A 24,233-nucleotide genomic window follows, 5' to 3' on the forward strand; every position below is an offset into this window, starting at 1 on the left:
GACAGAGTTTTTCCTTGGCAATAAATGAAAGCAACATCTCAAGCAAGTCTTTCTAGAGGCTATTAATGTGATTTCTAATTTTAAAACTAAAGCAACATTAGGGCCATGAGCTCTTTGACTAAAGGGAAATGGAAAGAGGAAGACCCTGAATGCCAATGTTTCCATAGTCGTTTATTTAAGGAGGAAAGAGATGTGCTTTCTTTTTTAAAGATTAACATCCAAGCCCAGCTTCACTTTACAAATGCATGAGTGTGGAAGAACTAAGAACCTAATAATGGGATAGCTTTGTTGGAACAGCAAAGGACTTGACTTCAGCTGAGTGACACAAGAGGAGATAAATGTCTAAGCTACAGTCAAGTTCATTGCCAATTTTCAATATCCAAGCCCTTTTCTTTCTTACTACTTAGGGTGATTATTAACCACTCTGTGCTATTTTTCATTTCAGATGATAAAGACATTCAAAGAATTTTGTGTTTAGGAAGTTAAGACTCAATGATAAAAGGCATGCAAAACTCCATAAAATTATAAATAAATGATTTTCACATCTGCTGCTTCATGTTACAAACAGTTTCCAGACTTATTGATTGAAACATTAAAGAAATAATCTTGATTAGATGTTGATTTAGGAAAGGCAACAATGAGTCTAAATTCAGAAGACATGGGACCCTAGAAATCTCAAAGTTCACTTTGAGTAAAATCCTTAGAAAGAAGAATATTTTATAACTAAATGACTTAGGAAAATATTTGCTTGCATTTCTCTACAGAAAAGTTTAACTGGAAAACAAGTTTCTCAGAGAAGGAACCAGAAGTAGGTGTGATAGTATCTAGGTCAACAGAAACAGACACTGTGAAATAAGAAGGGGTAGGCAGAAAGTCTCATATTTATTCTTCTGGGAATTTACATAATTTGATCACTGTAAACATTGTATCTCTGACACTTTATGAGGAAGGAATCACTCTGATCTACATTCAGCAATTATTCTGACTTTTCTAACAATGCCTCTTTGTTAGGAAAGCATGTGTAATAAAGAATGTTGAAAGTAAAGTAAACCCAAGCTCTTCATAATTTCTTTGGGTTGAAGTATGCAATTTTTTTAAGGCAAAGAAGCCTTCATGAAAACAGAATAGGTAATAAAAATCCATGCAATTCAAGTCCTACAAAAACAATAAGTGTAATAAATCTTCCATGCATTTATTATCTCAAAAGGATGTTCTTTTTTTTAATAAAAATAAGTCAGAATCAAATTTCCCTTTCAGCAGCTTACCTGTAAGATTCTTTATATTCATTATATTTTTTAAAAATGAAACTAAATCATCATTAAATGGCATTTATTAATTAGATGCCACATAGGCTTTTTGAAAGTCAGAAGTTTTCTTAATCAGAAAGCTACAAAGCCTCTGTACTGATAGACAAATGTTAATATGCAGAAGAACAGGTACACTAATATCTGCTGAGGTCTGCAATTTACATAAGTTTAAAAAGGAACCTTATACTGAACTGAACCTAGCCACTGAAAAGGTTGATCATTGTTTTAGACATTGGAATTACTTTTATAAAATAAAATTTGTTCGTTGAATACTTTAGAAAAGAAAATTATAGAAATTCTGGCCTTAAAAATGTTTCTCAACATTTGAACATAAGTAGAATATAAGATTTGTGAGGCAGGACTAACTTTTCTCATTTTATTCAATGATGAGCACCCCCAAATGAGTGGCCTGGAAGAGGAGAGAAACAAGTACTTGCTAAATAAATGAATGAATGAACTGACCTCAATAATTCCACAGGAATACTATGAATTTATGTTTAACTGGAGAAGAAGGAGAAGGAGAAGGAGAAGAAGGAGGAGCTATAGCCTCTGTTTAACTTGTAGTCCAAATTTCTAAATGGAAATGAGATGGAAAAGATGCTATGCATTTATCTGACAATTTTTATGTACTTTTTAGCATGACAGTGTTTGTAAATGATGGTTCCCTAGAGACAGGTCTGAGAGCAGAGTTCTGATTAACATAGTGTAACATGAAACAACTCTATAATGTTTCTGATGCACTCAACACCTTGAATTCTCTCGCTTATTAAGAAGCATATCCCCCCTGGAGTGGAAGTATGATAGCGAAGATTAAGACGCTAATGGCATCAACTCTTAATGCTTCCCCTCAACAGCAATGCAAGACTTGAAAGCTTCCTTTAACTGCATCAACCCCATGTGTCAGCCACTCTGCAAGGTGCTGAGAACACAAAGATGATGAGAAGATACAGCCGCATCATTAATAATTTCTTTGTTGATGTTGAATCATCCTGCAACATGAATGGCACGGAATACCAAAGAAGTCCTTGCCAGGTGGTTTCTTTATGTAATGACAGTTTATCCCTCAGGGAATTTAGAAAAACTTAATATACTGAATTCCCTCTAAGCAATAATCACAAGGTAGAGGAAGAAACAGAATCCTAGCAAAAAGAACACTAACCAGGCCATATTTTAAACACACAGATAGGAATAAAATGCCCTTCCGGTAACCTTCTAAAATACTTCCATGTTAAGGTAAAAAGGGACAAGTCACCCAAATAATTGCTTAGAACTCAAGAGAAAGAGAAGGCCAGTTTGTAAGGCTTTTGGTTTTCTGCAATTTTGAATTTCTAGCCACCTATTATAATAATGTGATTCACAATTTCAAAAATAATTGAAATTGTATGGCTCTTAAAATGCATCATAAAAAAAATAAACGAGTTCTACCCTGAGTGTTCTCAGTACGAATAAAAGTGTTTCTTGGCTATTTTGTTTTCATTTAGATTCACCTCCTGGCTGATTTCTTTAAAATTTCTCCCATTAAGGACATCACTAAGTCTCTAAAGCAATTATTTGTTTGTTTTTATGGGACACAGAAGTGTGACCAAAGGGGGAGTAAAGCACAAATATGATTAACTCTGAAGTGACAACAATCCCAATTTTCATGCACCTGCCAAAACAATCAAATGTTGGAGAAGAGGGAGGGTGGGGAGCAGCAGTGCCTTTCAACAAGAGGCCCAAGGGAAGGGCGCTACGGGTCGCTGACAGGCAGACACCCCCAGTGAGATCTGTGCCAGCATGTCTAGACATAGCAGGAAACACTCTGGGCAGTATGGGTGGTTGATACTGCCACGATTCAAGGAGGTCTCTGAATGATCTATTTTTGCTCTTGGGGCTGTGCTCCTTGAATGTCTGGCCAGTTGAACTTTTCCCCTACATTGTTGCTTTGCTTTGGAGAGCTTACAATTTTAGTTTTATAAAATGAAACTAGAAAAAGGGAACCATGCATACAATCTTTCAATGTTCAAAATAATATATGTTCCTAATTTATATAAAAATATAGATGCTAAACTTGTATGATCATGCCATGGTGAGCTGTAAATGATGTATGAACCAAGAAACACAAGTGCAGGGCACAGAGAATTCAAAAACCTTATCTGCTCTCTTGACTGTCTTATGTACTAACATGTAAACACAAAAATATTAGCTTTTTTTTTTTTTTTCTACTCTCGGCCAAATAACTAGTTTCCTTAACAGCTCCCTTCCGTATGCTCTTGAAAAATTTCCCCAGGAACTGAGTCTTTTCAAAAGTACAGTTCTTTCATTTTCTTTTAAAAATGAAAAGGCTCTTAGATCTTGTCAGCCCCTAAAGAGAATTACTAGAAGCTACAAATGTAATTTCTTAGATTCTCTTCAACATATCACGGGATTCCCAGTTTTCTCATTCTTTTGGACACGTGGTGTTTCAATCATCAGCCCTACCTCCTGCTTCTGATCCGCAGTGCCTGAACACTCCTAGAAAAGCTAACTTGGAAGCCAGGTTCCCTACAGATTTCAGAGATCTCTTAATGGTGCTCACTCAATGCACCTAGGGATTCTGTTACTCATCACAAACTCACTATCACATTCTTTCTTCCTTTTTTTTTTAACATTGGAGTATTATTTTTAACATTTTATTTATTTATTTTGAATTGACAAAAATTGTATCTGGGCATGGTGGTACACTCCTACTCTGGAGGAGGATTACAAATTTGAGGCTAGCCTCAGCAATTTAGCAAGATCTTATCTCAAAATGAAAAAATAAAATAAAAAGGTCTGGGAATGTAGCTCAGCAGGAAAGAACCCCTGGGTTTAATTCCTAATACAAAAGAACAAATTGTATGTATTTATATCATACAACATGATATTTTATATGTACATATTATGGAATGCCTAAGTCAAACTAATTAACATATGCATTACCTCAAATACTTTCCCACCCCATGGTGAGAACACTTAAAGCCTACACTCTCAGCAGTTTTCAAGAATACATTGCTATTAATTATAGTCACCTTATTATACAATAGATCTCTTGAACTTATTTCTCCTATCTAACAAGTTCTATGTCCTTTAACCAACATCTCCCCAAGCCCCCACCAATTCTATGGTAATAATTATTCTACTCTCTATATTTTATAGTTTGACTCTTTTATACTCCACATATAAGTCAGCTAATTTGATATTTTTCTTTCTGCGTTTGGCTTATTCACTGATAACTGTCCTTTAGGTTCATCCATCCTGGGCCAAAGACATGATTTCCTGCTTAAGGCTGAATAAGCACTCCACTGAATACGTATATATCACCTTTTCTTCATTCACTTATTGGTGGACCCTTAGGTAGTTTTCACCTCTTGGTTATTTTGATAGTGTTGCAATGAACGCCCCAGAGCTGATGTCTCTTTGACTGATTTCTTTTCCTTTGAGTCCACACCCAGTAGCGGGAGTGCTGGATCCCTATCACACCCTTGCTCTCAGTCTGCCTACCTTCCTCCTGCAATTCACTTCCAGTCCTTTGCTGTTGGATGGCAGCCAATCTTGTTTCAAATTTTACTCACAAAAGAGTAAGGCAACAAACACAAAACACCTCTACTCCATCTCAACATTTTATGCCTATTTCATTGTCCCACCTCCCACATTAATCAAAGAAGCATCCTTCATCTTTTTTAAAGTAGATTCCTGGCACTTGCTCTGAGAGTCACCATTGGATCTCCAGCTGGGCCTTGCACTGTGAGCACAGAACAGTTATTCCTATGCACTTGTGTAATGAGTGAAAAAACAAATGAATGGGAAGAGGTAACATACATTCTTCTAACTGAAATTTTCTCACCTTTGGAGGATGAACTTATACTGATTTAGAGCTCTGATTTTGCTCTTATCTGTAAGTTAAAGTTTATGCTTTAAAGGCAATACTGACCTTCCTATACCAGTAAGAAAGAGGCACTTTACCATGGAGCTACATCTCCAGCCTATTTTGTTTGTTTTTGTTTTCATTTTCTATTTTGAGACAGGGTCTTGCTAAGTTGTTTAGGTGGACTTTGAACTTGCAATCCTTTTGCCTCAGCCTCCTGAGTTACTGGGATTACACATGTGCACCACTGCGCCTAGGTAGAAAAACACTCCTTTTAAGTTCTGTCAAATATGTTATCAAAGGTAATCATTGTGGGTTCACTTGGATGCAGGTATGTTTTCTAGACAGAATGGAATTGGGATCATCTATGGGACTAGACTACATCAATAAAGTAGTCTTCCACCTAATATTCCATTTTACTAGTTACTAGAAGGGTTCTCTAAATTTTACATTACTGTAATATCTTACATAAGAAAAATCAACAATTCCTTGAAGACATGATTTCTTTAAGAATTCAAGGGCAACCATCACATATTTCTAATTATGTTAAAGTATACCTCCTGTTATGTTTTTTAAAAATCTTCATCACTATAGCTAAGATTTACTAACTAATTACCAGGTGTGCAAGCATCACACTCAGAGTTTAGTGCTAAAGTAATCCTAGGGGGAATGTACTACTATTATCCTCACTTAGCAGATGAGTTAACAGCCACAATATACATGAGTTAACTTGCCCAAGATTATATAGTTACTAAATGGCACAGTCAGGATTTCAACCCAGGTGATATAATTTCAGAGGGTGGCCACGTACATACTATAAAATGGTTTCAAAATGCAGGAAGATAAGTATCTTCCAGATGGAGAGAAGTTCACATATGAGTCCATATTAAAAAATGTGTATTCTCACCAATTGTATCACTGTTTATCTTTTCTTTAAATAATAGAATTGTTATGATATACTGAATAAAATGTAATTGTAGGCAATATAAATTTATATAGAAATGCATTTCCAGGAAAATGAGAATTTAACTGAATAATGATAGAAAATATACCTAACTGCAGGAAAGTATGTTAATAAGGTATCAACAGAAAGTTAACTTCATCTATAATTAATTACAAGGATAAGGCTTTTTCCAGAAGTACTATCTTGCTGCTAATTTCTAAAATAAAAGCTCATGCCAGCAGCTCACATTCATGAGTAGCCCTATAGTAAGGTGAATGCCAATTGGTGGCACTCAGGTTCTGTTAAATATGGTCTCAGATGAGAATGAAATAAAATAATGAATTAGTTCCCAAGACAAATGTACAATTTTAATTAACGAAGCCTTAGAATACATCAATAAATAAAGCAATGAACGTTCTAGGGGAGTTGGTCAACCACTGAACTATGTCATTTTCACTGGCCCATATAATTTACAGTCAGTTGTCTATTAATTGCCATGTCAAAGAAAGATAAGCATTAATATACAGATCCATAGCTCCATAATCTAGGGACAGCATAAACACTATGGCAATTTCTATTGCCATGCATTCTAAGAGCCAATTTTAAATACAACCTAAAGGAGATACTGTAAAATATAATACCAAGTTGTTCACTTTCTCTGTATAATGAAAAATGCATGTCCCCAGTCCAATAGCTCAGTTAAGACACAGCACACCTTTCCCTTTCTTCCTTTCTCTGGTCCATGGCTAATCCTCCCATCTGCAAATTCAAGTCTGTTTCCTGAAGCCCCTCTCCTAAGGGACCTTGACCATCCGTGATTTCACCTCTTCCTGAATGTGACTTCTTCCTCATCACTGGATTCTTTCTGTCAATTCTTAAAGAGTTCAAGTTCAACTACTCTAATTTCTTAAAAGACAAAACAAGAAACTCTCCACAAATCTCTTACTACACAATGGTGAGTAAAAATTGGCTAAGCAAAAACAAATTACAATTTTATAATTTGTAGCATATTCTAAATATTATAGATAATGAGATGAGTGGAGATATTAATAATACTTATTCCTGCACAGACTTCCCTGTTAAAATATCAGCCCCACCACATGCCAACTGTAGGACTTTTAGCAAGGTATTAATCTTTGTGCCTCAGTCTTCCCAGCTATAAAATTTGATGTATTTGTAGTACCTGCCTATCTTATAAGGTATTTTACACAAGCTAAAAAAAATTAATATTTTTAAAAGAGCTTAGAACAGTGCCTGGCACATAAGAAACATTATACAAAGGCTATAAAATGTCTAAAATAAAATTACAGAGAACTGGTTCCCTACCTTTCCTGGCTATACCATTGCAAACTGGTAAAATCAAATGTTTGACCAGATAAATATTCACTAGAAACATTTTACTCATGTGAAACTTCATACTGGAAAACTATTTTTTTTTAACTAACAATTAACTTTTATAGAAAGAAATTGAGCCCTGATGGTACAAAGCTCAAATAAACAGAAATGTTTTGTTGTTGTTGTTGTTGCCGTTGTTGTTTTTTGGTGGTGCTGGGGTTTGAATCCTGGGCTTTACACATGCAAGGCAAGCACTCTACCAACTGAGCTATATCCTCAGCCCCAGAAGTGTATTATTTTTAATGATCATCGAATAGCTGGCCTTTTCTGGCCCATGGCTAATCTCTCCGTCTCGAAACTCTAGTCTATTTCCTAAAGCCCCTATCTTTTGGGACCTTCATCCTGGGCCTTCTGAGCTGGTGATGCTACACAAACAGCTGGGGGAAGGAAAGTGGAAAAGAGGTCTGCAGCAGGCATGCACCAGCAGGATGCTGTGAGAATACACCTAACTTTACTCATACTTCATACAAGAGGTATCCATACCATGCAGCAGTGGCCTAACAATCTAGGCCAACTTCAGGCAGTGCCAGTAACTGTTTGAAGATAAAATTAGCACCAATTTTCCAAATATGGCCTGGCATTGATGATGATTTAAGGGTTGTTGTTTATTTAATTTTATCTATCTATCTATCTATCTATCTATCTATCTATCTATCTATCTATATTTGTTCCATTTTCCTGGTACCTGAGGAGATATTATATGCTTCACAATTTTTTGTGGTTTTTACACATGCTCCTTTTGTATATTTGACACTTGAAAGTATGGAATCTAAGATTTTGATCACAGTCAGGTAGCAAGAGCTGAAGCTACTTTTCTTTCTTGTTTGTTTATTATCTGTGGTATTAAGGATCCAACCTAGGGCCTTAAGCATGCCAGGCAAGTACTATATGGCCGAGCTATACCTCCAGCCTTACTTTACTTTTCTTGAAATATTTTGAGGACTCAATTTTAAGAACCAATTTCTAGAGCATGGACTATTCCTAAGGGCTTATACTGATTCCAGTATTGCCATTATCATTAGTTTATAATAATTTCTTATTAACACTATGACTCTCATTCTAGTCAATAAAATCCTGTCCAACTATGGAAAATTTCAGACAAACACTAAAGCATTTAAGGAGTAATTCTGAAGAGGCCTACAATGTAGAGGTTAAGACGATAGGGCTCTGGGACCAGACTATAAGATTTGTCGCTCTGTTTTACCTCTCGCCACTTACAGAACATTAGGCACATTACCTAATCACTCTGTGCATTAGTTGCCTCACCTTTAAAACTGATGCTTATAACAGTATATTTAGAGCACTTAAAACAAAGTTGGACAGATGGATATTTGCTTCTTAAAGGAGGGAGGTTTAAAAAACCAAAGTCTTAACTAGTTGTCTGCCTCATAAGAGAAATAAACATCCTCCTTTCCTTCTCCCTCCTCTACAGGTCTTGCAAATGTTGGCCCCTTCATCTGTACTTAGATGAGGTAACCTCCTGTGATTAATGGTCAGGGCAATGCCATAAAGATCTCACTTAGATTGTATTTTATTTTTGTAAACTGTAACAATAATGACGCTATATAACAAGAGAAGCATTCACTTAACTATACCATTTTTTTTTTTGTCCACTGTTTTCATTGTTTGGAATTAGATTCTGAACTATCAGAAAACAAGAAATCAAATGACTCCCATTTCTTCAACAAATAAAATACAAGGAATTTATGAGGGAGCGGGAGAGGGAAGCATTAGGGAAAATGTGACTTATAAGATTTAATCAACCAGTTGCAATGTATGGATCTGATTTAGTTCTTGATTTGAATACTTTGTAAACAATATTTATGAGTCAACAGGGGAAACAGAAATACTGACAGGAATCAGATATTATCAAGATAATATTAAGTTTTTAGGTGGCAATTTCTTTCAGAATTCCCTTTTTTAGAGATATACCCTGAAATACTTATATTTAAAAATAGGAAGAGGGTTAGGAATTTGCCTCAAAATCATCTAGGGGCAAAGAGGAGGCTTGGACAGGGATATAATTAAGAACAGCCCTGAGCTGATAACTGTTGAAGCTGGTGGTGGGTATATCAGTGTGTCTCATACTGTCTTACCTTTTTAATGTGTAATTCTGAAATAAAAAGTTGAAAAGAGAAAGACATAATGATTTAAAAATATCCACATAAGAAGAAATCTAAGAGTACCCTAAAATCACATCTTACATGTATAACACTTTCTTCTGAGATGATGCAGACATTTTATATTCATTATCTCTGTGGGGCACACTGAAGGAAGCAAGGATCCTTATCAGTTCTAGGATGGAGGGAAAGGTAGGGGTGCATAAAGAGGTCAGGACTATGGAGGTGCCATCAACTCCAGGGACAGGAATCAAGCCCTGTCTTGAGACTGTGCACCCTGTACCTCTTCACAAGGGAACTGTGACCTGTGTGGTTGGCAGTTGGAATCAAACTTATTCCTGACAAGATTTGGAACTCAGCCTGAGAGATAACAATCAGTGACCGTCAGAGGCCTTAGAAATGTGGATAAGCTAAACTGGAGATGGTTTCAAATACAGAGTAAGCTTATGTTTTGATTCTGATTCATTCTTTTGCCAAACACCTGTACAGTGATTGTGAGTTTGAAAGGTGAGAGCCACAGGTGAACCAACTCTGTGAGCAGAGGCAAAGAGGACTTCAAGCTTCATTTCTCCTGGGGTCTTCACAGGCCAGGTGGGATATTAGAGACAGGAAGAGAGGAAGGAGGCAGGGGAGCACCAAAGACCAAGCACATTACAGACCAGGAAAAGGGGCCCACTCCTGGTCTGAACTTGGGGACCACAAAGACAATATTTTGGGAGTTATTTTCCTACTTTCACCAAGTAAAAAGGAGAGCTCTGGAAATCAATGACTATATAGAATGTTTTAGAAAACTTGAAAATGTCTATAACCAGACAAAACTCAGGAAGAAGTTAATCGTAACCCTAAATTAATATAATCTGACATTAATGCAATTATAACATTAGTGGCAAAAGAGAATTTATGTTTCTCAAAGACTTCAGCTCCAAGGAATGAATGAGCAAGAGTGCCATCATTGTTCCTTTTTAAGTTTGTATAGTTTGTTAAATATATTAAAGACACCATATTATATGCAAACAATGTTACAAAAATTTTGTCAAACTCTACCCATAAACCATATATACTTCAGCAGAAATGATTTATCTCCAAATAATCTGTCACATGTTTTTTAAAAAGTGTTGAACTATAACTTGGATCAGTCTTTCAAGCCCTTAATGTCCCTTTTTAACATGCTGATTTGTGAAGGGAGAAAGTTTTTCTAACATTCTGATTCATTTTCTCCAGCAGTGTATAAGGTAGATTTTCAAGTGGTATTGCCATTGTTATTTCCACAGCTCATAAATTCTGTCCTTACCGAACAAAAACACTACCTTCTAAATTCCACGGACACTATCCACTGTCATGAAATAAAATGCACCAGTAAAAAAATGACTAACAGAAATTAACTCACCAAAGATTTTTATGACTATAAATGTATTTTAAAAACCCTGATATACTTCCTAGAAAAAGAAATCAATTTAATGAGAAAAGAAATATTCCACCATTATTTTATGTTTATGAAACAATGTATGTGGCTCAGATTTCTTTAAAATTACTAGTACTATTTTCATAAGTAATTTTTAATGCATGGTACAATGAAGATAACTCTGTGTGATTTGAGTGACTTAATTTTAATTCTTGATTTAAATGTAAAAATTTTAACTTAAAAGATGTGTGCTATATGCTTCACTATGATTTTTTTCTAAAAATCAATAACTTGCATTGGTGATGTACCTCAGTGGTTGAACATTTGTCTAGTATGCACAAGGCCTTGGGTTCAATCTCTAACATGGAAAAAAAAAGTTAAAATTAACACTTTCCAAAGGAGCACTATAATAGGTAAGACTCAGATAACTGAGAAAAGAGTGTGAAAACTCATCATCATTTTATAATTCTGAAACTTTACAGAAAAGATTTAAGAGTATTTAACTATCTCTTGATATCAACTGACCCAAACAGGATAAGAATAATGTAATTGTTTACAGAAAACTGAAAGAAAAAAATGTGCTGACCTTGATAAGCAAACCAATTTCAGACTGTAAAGAAACTTCCTTCCTTGTATTCCAATGCAAAACAAACAAAACAAATAACAGACTTGAAACCAAAGCCATGCTTCCATTTGATGTCAATTATTACAATTCTATAGCCTGTATAGAGTTCTACAGATGAGAAAATTGAGACTGACAGAGTAAAAGTGTACAAAAGTCACAGAACTTAAAATGTGCCAATCACAAATTTCTACCATTCTAATACTGTCTCCATAGGTAGTATCTCCATATGTAGTTACCTGATTGGTCGATTCTCTTTACTGTCAAAGAGGGAGAAGATGACCTCCAGCTCCTCTCCCAGGTTGGAACACATGAGGCTCTTCATCTGGACAAAGAGATGGTGACTGCTGGCCTGCACTGGGGTGTCCTTCTTCCGATGTCTATGTTCCATCTGAATGACAACACCAAAAAAAATGATTAGAATGGACCAAAGAAAATAGTGGCACTCAACAAACTAATTAATTATGGTATGGTAGTGATGTCTCAGGCTAAATTTTCTTATTTTTTTTTTTAATTTTAGGATTCAGTTCTAATTTAAATTTCAAATTTCTGCCAATTTCTAAAATGAGAAACTATGAAGTTTATATTATAGCTCATGAAGGAATTTTGCTTTAAGACTTAAAATTATCAATGCTAACATCACATCAACTCATAAAGGAGATTCAGAAGGAAGTTCAAAGGATTCTGCAGCTCCCCTATCAACTCCCAGGGTGAGAACAAACTATCATTCATCTTTTAAAAAACAGATTATATTATACTTCACTAACCATTGCACACTGATGGTAGCTGAGCAATGTAGCTATGACATCTCATTTCTAAAAATTAAAAGTTCTTCTATAAATTACACTAAATTGCAAAATTGTTGTAGTTTTGTGAGACAGTGTATGGCAATGATATTCTATCACTAAAGCAAGAACATGTTTCTAACTTGCTGAGACCCTGCAGGGAAACAGATTTAGGAAAGCCAGCAAAGTATCTAAAGGAAAGAATTGGTATCTTTGTCACAGCTGGAGGCAGGACCAGAACTGAGAGCTCTTGGATTGAGGGAAGAGAGGATCCAAGGGTAAGAAGAACATGGGAAGATCACTCATTCAACATATATCTGTTAAGTCTCTGATATGTGCCAAGCAATGGGAATGCAAGGGTGAGTAAAAAAAGAAAAGATCTATGCCTTCATGGAGATATCCACTGGGGGAAACAGACATCAGCACAACTGTGTACCCCGACCCCCTGTAAAACTGAAATTGAATGAGTGAAGGGCAAGGCCTGTATTACCAGGGATGGTGGGGAGGCAGGGCAACCTTAGTCTGAGCAGTCAAAGAAGGCTTTCTGGAAAAGTGACACTGAGGCTGAGAGCTAAAGATGGAGCACAAATAATATAGGACTCCACATGCTGCTTACAGCAAGGAACCAAGTTGCTTTCCTCTTGATATTTTGGAGGCTGATACTTCAGTACTTTTATAAAATACAGTAAAAGTACCATGGCAATGTCAAAATGGTGAAAAAAATTTCTAATTATTTGCTTGCCAGTCTTATCCTTGGCCCAATTTTCAATAGTTCAGAGTCCAGCTGGCTCTTGAACGGCACTTTGAGTGACAATGATTTAGGAGAAAACCACAGGAAAAACACATGGATGGGCATGTGTAGTAACAGAACAGGTGCTAAAGAAGTGCAGGCTTATCACTTTCATATCACAGACTACTAATGAAGTCACCTCTTCTGAATCGCTTGACAATGGAAAAAAAAAAAGCCTCAGAGATTTTTAACTCCATGGTAACTAAGCCACAGCCTTTGTTGGAGGTTAAAGAATATAACCCCATTTTTACCTCAGCCATCTTTTCAAAGCTTCTAAGTAGAGTTCAGTAATTAATGAACAACTCACCAATTTTCAAGCCAAAATGCCATCTTTATAATTTCCAGCTGTAAATCACATACTGGCATAAATTACCAGATTTTTTTTTCATGCTCTGAACTTTTATTTTGAACCACTTGAAAAGCAAAGGTTAAAATAAAAATGAGATCAACTAAATGCACCTGTAATCACTTTCCACTCAACAGGTACACTGGGCACCTCTTGGTAACAATGAAGAGCAAAGAGTAAATACATTTTTTTTTAAGTGGGCCTCAGCATTGTGGTATGTGTTGACCATAATTATTAGAAAAAAGCTATTTGGAAAAGAGTATTCTAACTTTAGAGGGAAAAAAAAACCCATAATTCTGTCTTGTTTTCTATGAATTTTCTCTACTTTATGCTTTTAAAATTCTTTTTACTATGGCAAAAGAAGCATCATATATTCATAAAACTACATCTCTTTAACTCACAAAGACTGTTTTCCCTAAAATTGCTAACTGACTTGCTAAGTTACTTAAAAAGCTCAACGTACATATACTTCAAAGGGAAACACAGCACAGGCTTCTCTGATTAAATGACTATGATATGGCAGAGCTAAAGAACCAGATGTAAAAAACTTGCAAGAAAAGCACTGACCTCAAGGAGGTGTCTGCTTTTGACTACAAAAAGCACAGTTTGTAGCATCCATCACAACATTCACTTAGAACCAATGGGAAAATAAGCTCCCTTACTCATGCAAGGAATCCAATATATCTAGATCAGTGGTTCTCAACCTTGGCTGCACTTTAGAGTCACCAAGAGAGTTATTAAAAAGTACTTATACCGAGGTCCTATCCCAGAACAATTAAATTAGAATTTCTAGGGGATGGGGGTCCAGAGAGTGGTAGTTTTAAAAGCTCCCCAGGTGACTCTAATGGGCAATGAGGGTTGAGACTCACTGATCAGGATCATATGCAAAGAGATGCAAATCAGAGCAGACTGACAAATGTCACATCCTCTGAACAACTACTGCCTTGATTTTTGCAAACATGCAAGTCTGATTCCACCCTTTGTACCTGTGGCACAACCCTCGAGTCTGGCACACCCTGGCATTGAAAGCTCTCCTCTCCCTCCCTTCAACCTTCAACTTGGAACTCCCTTCTAGGACTAGGATGGATTTGGGCTTAAGTAGGTTATGATTACTTGCTTATCTCTTGATAATTCACTGCTTTGGGGAAGTGCTAAAAATATCTTTTTGAAAATATTATTGCAATAACAAAATTTACAAGGCATTTTCACATTTCAAAAGTAGTTACTAAAAAGTAGTAGTGATAATATAAAGAGTAGTAATTGTGTAGTTATAACACACACAAAAATCCATCTTGAAATAATTTATGGTTAAAATGTATGTGACAGTTACTCTACATGTGATTACAGTTTATCTAGACCTCGGATTAAGAGAAAAATATATTCATCCCAAAGATTTATTCACTGACTGAACTTTTTAATCTTCATATAATACATTAATCATTAGATGAATTATCCATATCAGGATTTCTTAACCTCAGTGCTAATAACAATTTTGGCTAAATATCTCTTTATTTCCATATTTTTATTGGTGCATTATAGTTGTACATAATGATGGGATCTGTTGTTACATATTTGAATATACACACAACAATATAATTTAGGCAATAGCATTCCCCATGATTTCTGATTACCCTCCCCTTTCCTCTATTCTACTGATCTCCCTTCAATTTTCATGAGACCCCTAGCCCCCACCTTTCTTTTCTCTTTTCCTTTCTAGCTTCCATGAGTGAAAACACACAATTCTTAACCTTATGAGTATAGTTTGGCTGAATATGTATTGTGGGGGCTATCCCAGGTTTTGTGGAATGTTTCATGGTTTTTTTCCTGGACTCTGGCCTCTCTCCACCTCCACTTCTATGCGATAACCCCCAAATGCCTTCAGACAATGTCAAGTGTACTGGGAGGTGGGGTGTAAATCTCCCTCTGAGAATCATAATTTTCCATTTGTAAAGCACTGGTCTAACCCACTAAGGATTAAGCAAGAAGATAACATGATCCTATAAAACCATAAAAGGTTCCTATGAAGATACTCTGTGGGCCAAAAAAACAGACAATCAGCTAATTAGCTTCTCTATTTATAGCAGGATTGAGATCTGGCCTTTGGCACTAGACAAGACTTTCTGAGTGGACATATGTTAACACTGTGAGGCTTAGCAGTTTTACTGCTTAGATGAGCACAATTAGGTGAGAAAGATCTGCTAACAGGCTAGCAAAAAGCTAAAGCAAGACAATTTTTCCTCCTGATGCAATATGAATTTAGTGACATGAAAAAATAAAACTGTTTTATAAATATGACCCTAAAGAAGTAAAACATCTTCTGTTGGGCATTTTACCTCCATGTTGTGGTAGTTGGTCCAAGTGACAACAAGCAACAACAATAGCAAGGACTGTGCCTCCCAATTCTCCTTGGTGAGTCAACAGACACTTTCATATTGTGCAGAAAAAAGACCAGGACTGCAGAGACTGATTATTGCTAAGTCAATGTACACCTTAAAGAAGACAGCATGTTCTCCTCAAGTTTATAATCACTGGGTTTTTCTCAGGCTATAGGTCTTTGCTTTAGAAACGGTAAAATGCAAGGCTACATTTTTTAAGAAACAGTAAAATGTTATGGAGGAGAAATTAAGGTTTCAAGTGAAATTATAATGTTTTATTCTCCTCATCTGTACAACAAAGACTTTGGACTAGAATCTATGCTGTAAAATACTAAAGTATCCCCTCTTTTCTTTCTCACCAATGGCAGATATGGCTAATCAATCAAAGCCTAGATGAGATCCCAGAGTTTTATCATCACTACACTCCAGGCAGCCACCACCAGTAAACTGCAGTGTTAAGAGAGGTGAAATCAATTTGTCACCCATGTATAAGGTTAAGTAAAAAGAACTGAGGCAAAATTGCATATACAGAAAATAAAACTAGGGGGAAAAAGTGTTTGTGTCAGACATTATTGTTGCTTGTCAAATATCTGACATCCTCAGCTAAAGCTGGGGGTGTGATTATGCTCTGCCAGAGATGTAAAGGTCAGTGCTGAACGGAACTTTCAGGAAGGCTCATGAACATAACTGAATCAATGGAGAGGAAACTTTGTCCTCTGAATGCCTGGAGTTCACATGTAATGGCTATGACTCTTGCAGCTCTACTGTGCTTTAAAGAGTCCTCAGGAAGCCATCTATGGTATGACATCTACTGTATCTCTTTTCATATCATGAAGCTGCAAACCAATTCAGAATTTCCTGTTTATAGATTTGCACATTTTGAGAATTAAATTTCTATTGTGTCTAAGCTTCTATTATTTACTTCATTCCAAAGAGCCAACTAAAACCTAATATTGAGTACAGATTACATCACTTATTCTTATCATGCTGCCTCCCTAATGCAGATGAGATAAAAGAATAAAAACCAATTACCTATAGAGGTAATTTTGCAAATATAAGGAAAGCCATTTTACATGTTTTTTTTTAATTCAGTAATGAACAAGAAAAGAATTATTTTTCCACTTAGCACATGAAGAAACTGAGGCCCAGAGACGAAATAACAAGTCTAAGACCAGAGAGCTCATAAAGACTGCAAATCTAGATATTTGAAGCCACAATCCATAGTCTGTTCATCATATCATAATTATCTCTAAAACAATGACTGAGTGCTTATTAAGTACAAATCACTGGACAAAATTAAATTGAGCATAAGACCAGGGACAGAAGACATTGTTTACAACCTAAAGTAACTTAAAATTGAAAGAAAGATTATTTTTAAAAGTGAGAAAATACACAGCATGTATATTTAATATACTAATATATATTTATATTTATGTATATATATTTATGTATATTTAACATACTAACTAACAGGCTTAACAAACTAACTAATCAGATGTCACATCAGAAGATGTGACTGACAAGTGAACTACTGAAATTATATTTGCAATATAGGCTAAGAAGAAGTGATAACTTTAATTTGAGTTAAACTACCACTATCTTCTTGCCATGCACCATACATTCTGCTCAGCACAGATGCCGTAAAGGCCTATAGCATGCAACAGTGCTCACAAGAAGTTCACCACACAGTAAAGGGATCCTCTATAAAACCAGAATGTATTCCAACTACAACCCAAAGAATAGATAATCTAAACATATGGATGATGAAGAAAAACACTTAAACGGATAAAACTATGTCTGACTTCACAAGTCAGATTCAAACTCTGATGGACTTACTGATGATTTTTCCCGCTTTTTTTCATATATTGATAACCATTCAGTTTTAGACTATCCCACTATTTTCAGAAAAAGACTGTAAGCTTGAAAAGCTACCTCCAAAGAAGCAGGATCTTCCTAAATGGAGGGAGGACAGGCACTCCTCCTAGAAATATTATGGTAATGATATTACAGTAAAAGGTAATGGCCCATGAAAGCTCTTCCCAACCACCTCCTACTCTGATTCGGGGTTTTAAAAAGAGCTTAATTAATATCAATAAATTAGGTAAATTCTATACAAGTATTTACGAATATAAGGCTAAATTCAAGGCTGATTAGATCAGATTTGGAAAACCTAGGTTTTGGCACTTAGGCTTACGGTCTGGGGATAGGTTTAAGATCAGCAGGTGAAGACCAAAGAGGACACGCTTTCTGTAATCAATGTGTATCACAACAACAGGGACAGGGAGGCGGGTTAATATCCTGATGGACAACGAATGGTTGGACACCATTAGTTGGGACACTGGAAACACAACAGGTATGAATGTGTGACTTGTAACCACTTCACTACAGTAGGCAAAATGTATAAAGATTTGCAAAAGAATGTAAAACCTCACATTTACTTTCTAGTGCTTGGGAGTTGGGGGCTCAGTGGAGAACATCACATCACTCTGAGAAAGGGAAAATGTCTTAGTACTCTCCTCAGGGCAGGGTCACCTCAGCCCTCCATTCTTTTATTCTCTTCAAATTAAACCTGAACATCCTGTTCTTACAAAATCAAGTAGGTTTAAAAAGAGCTATGGAAACGACAAAATCAGCAGTGTGGTGTGAGTCAACAGTTCTTATACCTACCAATCGGTAGAGCTCAGTAATACTGATGTCCTCTGGATCCACCATTGCATACTCTTTCCGAGGCACCAGGTCCAGTCCTAGTTGTCTAGAAAAAAAAAATTGCAAAACATTTGGAGAAAAGTCACTTCTATGCAATATATTTAATTACTTTTACTACATCACCTTAAAACTTAGATGTATCATCTACTATCCTTTTCTCACTCATAGCTGTACCCTGTATGACTTATTACTATAACTGGGGTAGACAAGTTGCAAGGCTGGACACTGAGCTTAACCTGAGAAGAAGTGGATAACAAAGACAAGCAAATCAAGGAGGCAAGGGTTGGCACTTAGTGGAATGTTCCTGCCACTCAGGGCTTTCAACACCTATAAACTATCACCAGAAAAGCCCTTCTATACTGGAGTAGGGTGGAAACTAGGAATAATTTGGTTTCTGGAAATTGGTTTTGAGGAGAGGGAAAGTTGGTGTTTAGGATTTGGCGTAGTACCAAGTATAGAGTTAACACATTTCTAAGGTGAGTCGGGTCACTTGTGCCTGGTATTAATTCAGGGCAAGTTCTGGAGTAAGACATTTTGAAGAAACTTAGTAAACGAAGGAAACAGAAATTGAGGCAGCACCGTTCTAGGCCTAGAGTGGTGGAATGGTTTGTTTAAACTTCAGGGTCAGGTGTCATTATGACCAACATGTGGTTTGTGATGCTGAGAAGTATTCTAAGGTTATATCCAGTCTCAGAGGGACCATGCATGGTAATTGATTTAGGCTGTCTTAGACTGCACAGAGGAATGCGAGTACAAGCCTGTTCAAGCCAGTTTCCCTCCAGTGACCTTGTAACACCCTGCTCCCCAGAGCACCTACTGCACAACACTGATGCCAAAGTCACATCTTTCCATTCATCTCCTTAAGCATCCATTACCATCCTACTGGCTTCAACATGCCTTTGCAATACCCTATAGATCAAGGACAAGAAGCCCTCTGTCCACCAGACTCCTCTCAATTACCACACTCCAGGTCTCATGCTTATTGGAAGTTAATTTATTTGGCATCCCTTTTACATTATCACTCTTTCCACTACGGGAGCTTTGTGACATTGCACCTCCAATTACAGAACACAGCTTTCTTACATTTGTATACTAAAAAAATAAAAATAAAAAATAAAAAATCCATGCCCGTCTCAAAATCTCATTAAAGTTTCTTAAGCAAAATTTATTAATTTACCACCTGCTGCCAACCAAATACTGCCCAGCTACCCAGAGAGATATAAGTCCTTAAAACTAGAACAGTGTCCCTTCCTTGAGAGCAGAAAGCTATCTTTCAGACTCTAAAAACATTTTCTAAATTTCCCTTATTTGAGTTATTCTTTAAGAAAATCAAATGACACACTCATTCTTCTGGTTGAACTTTCAAATCACAAGCACAGTGATTTATTTTCAACATATCCTCCTATGCCATATCTCACCAGGGATTTTCATAGGGTCTATCCTCCATTCCCCAATCCCTCCAAAGAGAGAATCACTATATATTATGTATACTAGAGTAAGACAGGATTTGATATCAGGAATACATTGCTGATGAAAGATTATCCAGCAAAGAGAAGAGAGCATACAACCACCTAAGAACCATGGTGAGAGAAGCTTTGCTGCCCACCTTCTCTCCAGGAAGAGGCAGGAACATAAGGCAGTTATCTGAACATTTCCCCTTCTGATACATACTTAACTGGTCTGCAGGCGGACACCTGATCTAAGAATAAAGAATCCATGGGCTGGCCAGCAGCTTCTGAGAGGCTTGTATAAAGTACTCAGTCCAAACAGAAGGATTAGCTGTCAATGATATTCCTTCTTTGTGAATTTGAACTTGGAAATTCAGATAGAATTAGCCATTTAATGTAAGGGAGAAAAGATATGTGAAGGGCATCTGATTATCACTGCAGAATGAGTAAAGATCAGCTCCAGATGTGGGCTCCAGAACTTCCTGGACTTTCAGGCTTGGAATCATTATTCTGTAACCTCCTTTCTCCCATAAAACTTGATTTTTCAATTTTTCTTGGCTAACTGCAGTCCCAGCTGTGTGAAAAAAGAGAGTCTCGTTTGTTTTTATTTGGTTTTATCAACTTCTAGGTATCTCCTTAGGATAATCCAGGAACTGTTTGAGGTTTCTTAGCTCACAAAATAGACTCAGCGCAGTGTTCTACAATGCACACAGAGAAATCAGGCAAGGTAGGGGGAGACAACATGGAGAGAGATCCCACAGGATAAAGGAAGCCAGAATCTAAGCATGGAGAAATGGTCAGACTTAATGTCAGTGTAGCCACTATCCTACTCTGTGTTATATGAAGAAAGGAGGAACTAATTCTCCCTCCCATATAATCTTAGAGACATCAGATCTCAAAGGACATCAAAGCCCTCTATAGGAGACAGAAACATGTACCACTATTTTGCTGACCCCACTAGGAGCCAGATGGATTATGATCTCCTCCACCCAGGCTCCCCATTCCATAGGGCTTCGCTTCAACAGTTTGATAGGCAACTTGAGATTGGACATATTCTTTATTTATGTTCATCCAGAGATTTAAGTATTGACAGATAATTTCCAGAACAATCTGATATAGTTTAATAGACAACAAAAAAAAATTATCCTGGTTTGCTTTCCACAATGCACTTCAATAGGAAAACAAGTTTATAATAAAGTAACAAGGTAAATGCATAATCTGTGTGCTACAAATTATTTTTAATAAGTGGACATGAAATTAAAAGAAACATAATAAGAGCTCAGAAAATTCATGAATTTAAAGATGATCTTAATAAATGTATCATTCATTTTCATGCATCAGTGTTTGACCAATTTACCATAAATTAGCCCAACAAATGTTCAAACCATCAGCTAGAACTCATGTAAGTCAAAAACTAAGTCATGATTCAGCCATAATTAATGATCTTTCCTTCCTTCCTTTCCCTGTTCCTTCTGCCACCATTTTCCATTACTGAACCAAAAAAGCATCACTTTCTTGCCTGTTCTACATTACAACATTGTTTTTGATACATTAACTTCATCCAACTTTCCTCTAATTTACAAACTAGCCTTTTAAATGGCGACCAGCATAGTGACCAAGAGCCAACTATAACACAGTGAGAACTCAACGGTTTCTCAAAATCATAAAGAAATACGTGGAATTCAGGCAGCATAGGTCGGGCTTCAACAGCCTTTAGAGCCATCTCTCACTGCCAGTACTACCCCTTGAAAACAGCAAGAGGGGAAGCTCAACACCAACACTGGGAAGGTTGGTCTGCCAGGAGACACTGTGTTCGAATCTTACCATCCTGGAACTGAAAGGGCCCTTAGATCCTCTCATTCAGCTCACTCCCGCACAGCTAAAAATTGAAGTCAGGTTTAAGAAATTTGCTTCTGGTCTTTAAAAATAGTAGAGTTCCTTGCCCAATACTCCTGTTGCCACTCCACGCCTGTACCTGCTTTATTTCTCAGAGGAATGAATGTTCTAGAGATAAATCGATAAGGCTATGCTATTCACAGTGTGTAAACAGATAAATGGCACAGCACATTCAAAAAGATGTCATACATGCTCTGGGTGAGTGGCAGGATTCAAATCTGTCATTCCTGTAGTATTTAACATCTTGGTGGGAATCACACCTGGCTTCTGATAAAGTGACTTCCTAAGGGTAGGGGAAACATTCTACTTTCCAATTTTCTTTTTTGTTGTTGTTGTTTGCATTTTGTCCACTGTTCAAAATGTCCTGACATTTTCTCTCTCTTTTTTTATTCTTTCTTTTTTTATTCTGTTGCCCTAAGATCCTGTGAAGGTCCAAACAGTAAATGAGAGCTTGGGGAAAGGAAAGAAAGGTAGGCTATGGCCTTGTAGGATATTATGAAACCATTTCGGTGCCCTAAACTTAGGCCATGTGCAACCCTAGGATCATAGGCAAGATTGGCTTGTTTGCATTTTTAATTCTTATATTGCCAGTCATATTTAGTGCTATATCAGTTTTGGTCAGAGCTTTTAGTGATTAGATTTACTAATTAAGTGCTTGATTGTTATTTTTAAGTTAGTCCCCCACATTTTTATTTAAAGGTAAATCTCCATCAAAAACAGCTTTTTACTCTTCTCCCAAGCAGCTCCTCCAAGTAGCTGACACGTATGCACAGGAACCATCACAACAGTAATGAAAGGTCCCAGTGGTGCACCTGGCCTAAGCCTTTCAGCAGAAGCTGCTAACATCACTGTCTCCCTTCAGATTACACTGGCAACCCACACCATGATATGGAGAGGTGCACAATAAGAACAAGTACACATGCCAAACCTAAAGCCTACTGGAAGATAAGGTCCATTTTAGTCAGAGGCAATATTTAATTAACCCATATGAACATTTCATTTTATAGGAATACATGCATACTATCACACCACACAGGTCACTAGAGAGCAAACAATGCCTTGGTGTGGACACCAGACCTAAAGAATGTGGCTCTTGGCTCCATCAATGACAGTCCTCATAAAGCCTGTGAAAAGGTCAAAGCCGATGTGATTTCTTCTCACACCTACGTTACTTCTTTTGTGTTCACCCACCAGAGAGTACCCCGTAATGGTCAGCACTCACTCATTGCCCCAGTCAAGGCGGGCAGTAATGTGTCGCTTCACATCCTTCATCCTGTCATGGGTAAGATGGCCAACCAGCACCTGGCGCCGCAGATCCAGGATTTCATTCATGATGTGCCACAGCCGGTGGAAGAGATCACCTTCATTTCTCTAAGAAATACGCAAAGAAGAGAACTGGTAGTCAGTCAGATGCTGAGTTATAACCAAATAGGAAGGGGCAGGGGGTGAGTCTTGGTTACGTTCTATGTGCTTGCTGAATCCTGAAGAGATTCATCATCAACACACTCATTTCCCTCATTGTTCTCAAGTGCAATTATGACTCTACCTGCTTTCATCCAAGTTTCACAATGCTGCTCTCCTGTCCAAGAACACAACATTCTCCTACTCCTCAACACAACCACAGTGCTCCTGTTTCCAGTATGCCTCCACACCTTCATGTGCTCCTGTCTTTACCTCTGTCCAAACTCACTACTATCCTTCGAGGCTCAGCACGACATCCACTTCTGTGAGGCAGTCTTTCCTGATAACTCTTGCTCACATTCTTTTCTCTCCCCTCAGTGTTATGGCTGCATACAACTAAAGTGGATGAAATGGAAAACATCGTAATCCAATCATATCTTATATTATGACCTTAACAATTCATTAGATCTCCCCCCATCCTTTTTTTTTTTTTTGTACTAGGGATTTAACCCAGGAGTGCTTTATCAGTGATCTACATCCCCAGCACTTTTTTGTTTTAAGATAGGGTCTTACTAAATTGCTTAGGGCCTTGGTAAGTTGCTGAGGCTGGCCTTGAACTTGTGATCCTCCTGCCTCAGCCTCCCAAGTCACTGGGATTATAGGTAAGTGACATCACACCCAGCTAGATCTTACTTCAGAAGTTAGAGGACTCTCAAGCTCATTCATGATAATTCACTGATAAATTTTCACAGTCATTATCTGCTCATTACTACTTTTAAAAAATGGTGCTTTTAAATTTTTTATACAATCACATAGAATCATGATAACTTCA

General features: G+C 36.9%; 1 protein-coding gene across 1 annotated transcript in view; it reads right to left on the reverse strand.

Annotated features, from left to right (window-relative positions):
* The window catches only part of Dock4 (dedicator of cytokinesis 4), a 445,040-nt gene that overhangs the window by 224,843 nt on the left and 195,964 nt on the right, over positions 1–24,233 (reverse strand). The window contains exons 6-8 of the mRNA XM_076835166.2: positions 23,223–23,371; positions 18,618–18,702; positions 11,894–12,045 (exon numbers count right to left, since the gene is read on the reverse strand). Of these exons, the coding sequence (XP_076691281.1) occupies positions 11,894–12,045; positions 18,618–18,702; positions 23,223–23,371 (386 nt within the window). The remainder of the gene's footprint in view (positions 1–11,893; positions 12,046–18,617; positions 18,703–23,222; positions 23,372–24,233) is intronic.

Source organism: Callospermophilus lateralis, chromosome 1 (assembly GCF_048772815.1).
Source record: "Callospermophilus lateralis isolate mCalLat2 chromosome 1, mCalLat2.hap1, whole genome shotgun sequence".
In the NCBI taxonomy this organism is placed as follows: Eukaryota; Metazoa; Chordata; class Mammalia; order Rodentia; family Sciuridae; genus Callospermophilus; species Callospermophilus lateralis.